General features: G+C 34.8%; 1 protein-coding gene across 1 annotated transcript; it reads right to left on the bottom strand.

Annotated features, from left to right (window-relative positions):
- Nucleotides 1-275: 275 nt before the first annotated feature.
- Nucleotides 276-4,516, bottom strand: LOC126975189 (toll-like receptor 7). Its single transcript, XM_050822951.1, has one exon. It carries the CDS (start codon nt 4,371-4,373, stop codon nt 546-548), a length of 3,828 nt encoding a protein of 1,275 aa, XP_050678908.1. The 5' UTR covers nt 4,374-4,516; the 3' UTR covers nt 276-545.
- Between the last annotated feature and the right edge of the window lie 477 nt (nt 4,517-4,993).

Consider the following 4,993-nt stretch of genomic DNA (forward strand, 5'->3'; position numbering starts at 1 on the left):
TCATTAAATTTAAAGGGACAACGAGTTACTTTAATTCACAGATGTAAAAGACTGAAGTGAAAATTACCTGTGTCGGTTTAAGTTTCAATCTCCCAAAGTCATCTAATAAAGAAATAATTAATAGACAATAAATTGATGTAGGTTAAATTATTGATTTCAAGCGACCATTATCCTAAGTGTTTTTAGTGTATCAGCAATTTCATAAAATTAATTATTTGAAGGGATACTGCATTTGTATGTGAATTAAATCAGGGTTATAAATAAAAATTAAAAAGTGTTATGGAAAAATTATCACAATGGCTTTATTAAAGTATATAAATAGGTATACTTGTGACTTAATATGGACATTTATTTATTTACACTTTATTTACAAATTCACATAATCTACAGCAGTCTTATAGAATGTATTTACATAATATGAAATAATCAGAACAGAATGGATTATAGCTAATTACAAAAATAGTTAAGATCTTATTTGGTTAACACGTTGATACAATATACATAAGCTTTAGCCAAATAATGTTTTTACAAACAAAGGCAAGAGACTAGACGAGATAAGCTTGGCCCGAATGCTGAGTATCTATTAGTGGAGGAGGCGGTGGCCAATGTCGAAATTCTCTACGACGATTGGGATTATTATTACCTAATTCAAGTGAAGAATAATCCGAATCGATCGAAGAGTATATATGATCCGATGGTGGTCTACCATCAGGACCATACGGAGATTGTACGTGCTGTGACCTATTTTCTACGAACTCCGGCGAAGCGCTCACACCATCGGCAGGACCTCTTACTTTATCAAACGAAAATGATCTCATTGTACCGTTCTGTACACCATTCCGCATTGTATACGAATTAATATTATGCCTAAAGCTAGGAGATTTCGATTTTTGTTTCCTCTCTGGTAATGCGTAATATAACTTTTGCCAAAATTTACTCTGACCCCATTTTATTCTTGAACTTGTTTTTAAATATGGTCTCAAGTCCGGATCGCGTTCAGCGTCAGTTAAAACTGCACTTTCTTCTATAATAATAAGCGTGTATATTCTCGCTTTTAGTATTTCATGTAAGCTTTGACGAAACTCGAACCGAGACCATTCAGTTTGAATAAAATTTCTAGTTAGTACGAGAATAATACGCTTAGAGGCTTCCGCTGCCTCGGGGAGAGGTAAAGTACATTGCATATAAGTTGTACTATGTTGGGGAATATCTCTATAATGTAAGCATAAATGGTATGAAGAACTCCCGTTCTCTAATTCAGCCGCTAACGTTTGAATAACAAAATCATCATCTTTCGGGCTGTAGCAGACATACGCATCGTATAATTTATCAGTGTCGTCGTACGCTCCACTGAATGGAAACAATCTTACTCCACAACTTGAATAGAGCCATATACGTATTGTATCTCTAAATAAGAATATAACAAGGGTGACAAGTATTATAAATAAGAATCCGCTAAAAGCTGTAACTAACATGGGAATGTAGTTGGACGACAACATGTTGTCGATAGCGGTATCGCCTGCATAGTAATCACTGCATATAGTGCCATTTAGATTTAGTTCTTTCTTTTGTGGGGGATTATTTGGATTCCAACAACCCAGCTCAGTCACGTCACTAATCTTTAGAACATTATCTGAGACAAATGTTGTAAATTTTTGCAAATATCTACATTTACAAGACCACATATTATTACTAATGGCAATGCTATTCAAATTTCGGTTAAGACTTAGACTCCATACTGAAAAGTCTATGAGTCTATTGCCATCTATTCGCAAAACTTTCAATAGATGTAACGAAGAGAAAGTTAAATTATTAATATAGCTTAAGAAGTTGTTTTGTAAATAGAGCTCTTGTAGTTGCGTCAAATGTTCAAACTCGTGTCCATACAAATGTTTCAATTTATTGTTTCCAAGATGCAAAATAACAAGGGATGACAAACCAGAAAATGTCCTATTGTGTATGCTTTCAACTTCACTTGAATTTACATAAAGAGATCTCATATTTTTCCTTCCGATGAACGCATAATTTTGCAATTCCTTTAAAATATTGCCATCTATATATACCTCGGTAGCGTCCATGGGTATTTTCTCTGGTATTTCTGTTGCTCGTTGGTCAGAGCAGTCTACAACATTAGTGTTCCAAGTAGGATCATGATAACAAGAACAATTAAATGGACATGTCATTTGACAATCGCACGCAACATAATCGCAACAATGACATAGTGTAAAACAATGCGTTTCGTAAGTACATAAAAAATCTGTTGATTTTAAATTACTTAATGCTATATGTGAAACAGCTCTGGTATGAGTCATTTTGCATATTACATTTTCAAGATCCATTATTCTTGGATACTGTCGCGTACTCGTCATATTATTTAAGACAGGTAGCCATTCCATGGAACAGTCACAGTCGATCGGATTCCCTCCGATGTAAAACTCTGGCAATGACTTATTCAGAGCGACTGGAAATAATCGGATACTATTGATGTCTAAATGTGTCAATGCATTTTGATATAAGTCTACTCGAGTGAGGTTACGTTTTTCTATAAACGTATTTACTTGAACATTTTTTATGCGATTATTATTAATAAATAAGACTTCAACGCTATTCGGTATGGTTAATGGGGATATTTCAACGATGTGATTATGGCTTACGTCTAATGTTTTTATCTTTATCTCATCTTGAAGTTTATAATAGTTGCCTAAGTGCTCAATGTAATTACTATGTACGTCAAGCCACTTTAAATTACTGGGTATAAAGGCGTAGTCAAACCAGACTAAATGGTTTTCTGATAAATTGAGCCATAACAAACTAAGAATTGGAGAGAACACCCCATTGATATCTATTATAAAATTTCTATCTAACCGTATTGCTTCTAACTGTTTGTTTTTTAGGAAACAGCCTCTTTCTATAGTCTGCACTTTATTTTTTGCCAAATTTAATACTTGTAAACTAGGCAAATCAGCAAACATTCCTACCGTTAAATTTCCAATTTGATTATCAATTAACCTCAAGCCAGTCAATTGATCTAAATTCTTAAAGGACCCGTTTTTTATGTCTGTAATTAAATTTTCACCGAGATCTAAAGTTTTTAAGAGGGATAACTCCCAAATAGCTTTAGGAACTTCCGTTATTTGATTTGAGCTTAAGTCTAACTCTTTTAAATCCGAACAATTTTTAAAAGCTTTTGGATCAATATCAACTAAGAGATTGTTATTTAAATTAAGTTTACTTAATACAAATAATCCGTTGAATAGTAGTTCACCTATCGTATTTAAACGGTTCTCTGCTAGAATTAATGTATGTAAATTATACAGTGGAAGAAATGTATTTTCCTCAATGTAACCAATCGAATTATTTCTCAAATCCAATATTTGAAGGAAAAATAAATCTTTAAACGTCTTGCCATCTATTCTTGTTAAAGCATTGTTTGATAAATTAAGAATGACTAAGCGAATAAGTCCAATAAAAGTACCGCCGTCAATGTGAGCGCTAGAGAGCTGATTGTTAGATAAATCTAATACAAGAAGTTGTTCTAAACGATGAAATACACCTTTGGCTAGTTCATACAACTGATTATTACCTAAATAAATTTCTCGCAACTCCTTATTATTACTAAACGTACCTTCGGGAATAAATTGCAAGTTATTGTAAGAAATATTTAAAATTCTTAACGAAATAAGTCCATTAAAAACTTCACTTGAAATATCACTGATATTGTTATGTTGCAGCTTCAACTCTTGCAGGCGTCGAAGTAATGTTATTTCTGATTCCTCACTTAGTGATTTGAGCTCGTTATGGCTCAAATCTAAGCTCAAAATATCCAATCCACATTTTCTTCCAAAGCCTAGGCGGTCGATATTCTTTATTTTGTTAAGTGTCAAATTAAGTATTTGTAAATTATTCAATGGGCAGAAAACATCTGATGGTATCGCTTTTAAATTGTTTTCACCCAAATCAAGTTTCTGTAACTCTCTTAGCCCGTTAAAAGTGCCCAATGAGAGATCTAAATTTTTATTTGAACTCCAGTCGTAGTTTCTCGTGCGAATCGACAACTTTTTCAGTTCGCGTAATCCTTCAAAAGCATTCCCGGGTATCCGAAGTATTTTGCAGTTTCGAACTGTAAGATCCTCGAGCGCAGAAAACCTTTGAAAGTAGTTCGCTTCAAGATAACTCTCAAACAAAAGTAACTGGTTGCATTCTACAGACAGATGTTTGCTATCAGAATGAGCAGATGCTAAACTAGAGCCGTTGGTTTCGAGGATTCGCACATCACACACAGTTGATTTTTCTTCATATTTACAATTGTTATCAATCCTCGAAGCAAATACACTAATTTGTGTCACTACGAAAACAGTCAGGAACAGAAACATTTTCTTCACACATTTGTCTTTGAAAGTTGAAATGTTTATCACAACGTAAGTCACAAGTTCATTATTCACTTCAGTTATCGTTTACGTCGCGAAGTGATTGGCAATGCGGTAGGCAGCGCGGACGCGTGCCATCCGCAGCATAGCTCGTGGCTGACTGGCATTTCGTTTCTAGTCGAGAGTGGTGCGCGGTGTAAGTCTCCCCTCACTGTGCCCCCGCAACTACCCCCTTGCTCCGGCCTCCGTACCTACATAGTTACACGTTGCATGGCGCCACTTGCGCGCCCAACCGCTCTCATACAATTATGTAATGTTTTCTTAATCGAGCTTCAATATACGGGCATACAACAGAACGAACTGTATTGTCGAAGAAACTAAAACGCTTATAAGACTTCTTTCTCTCCATTAATTATCTCTCCTATTCATTCGAGATCTAATACAATCACATGATGTTTTTAAGGGTTTGTCTTCCACGTACCATCAAATTGCAATGAATTTCCTTGAACGGTATTTCCAACTTGATTTGATACGAGTTCTTAAATATCCCTTTATCCTATCTGAAAAGCGAAAAACGGTTTTTGGATTCCTCTGGTGTTGCAAGTGACCATAGGTGGTAGTGTTTA

The sequence above is a fragment of the Leptidea sinapis genome, chromosome 35 (genome assembly GCF_905404315.1).
Source record: "Leptidea sinapis chromosome 35, ilLepSina1.1, whole genome shotgun sequence".
In the NCBI taxonomy this organism is placed as follows: Eukaryota; Metazoa; Arthropoda; class Insecta; order Lepidoptera; family Pieridae; genus Leptidea; species Leptidea sinapis.

What these genes read in the sequence shown, in the direction of transcription:
- LOC126975189 (XM_050822951.1), bottom strand. Translation starts at nt 4,373, where the DNA reads ATGTTTCTGTTCCTGACTGTTTTCGTAGTGACACAAATTAGTGTATTT.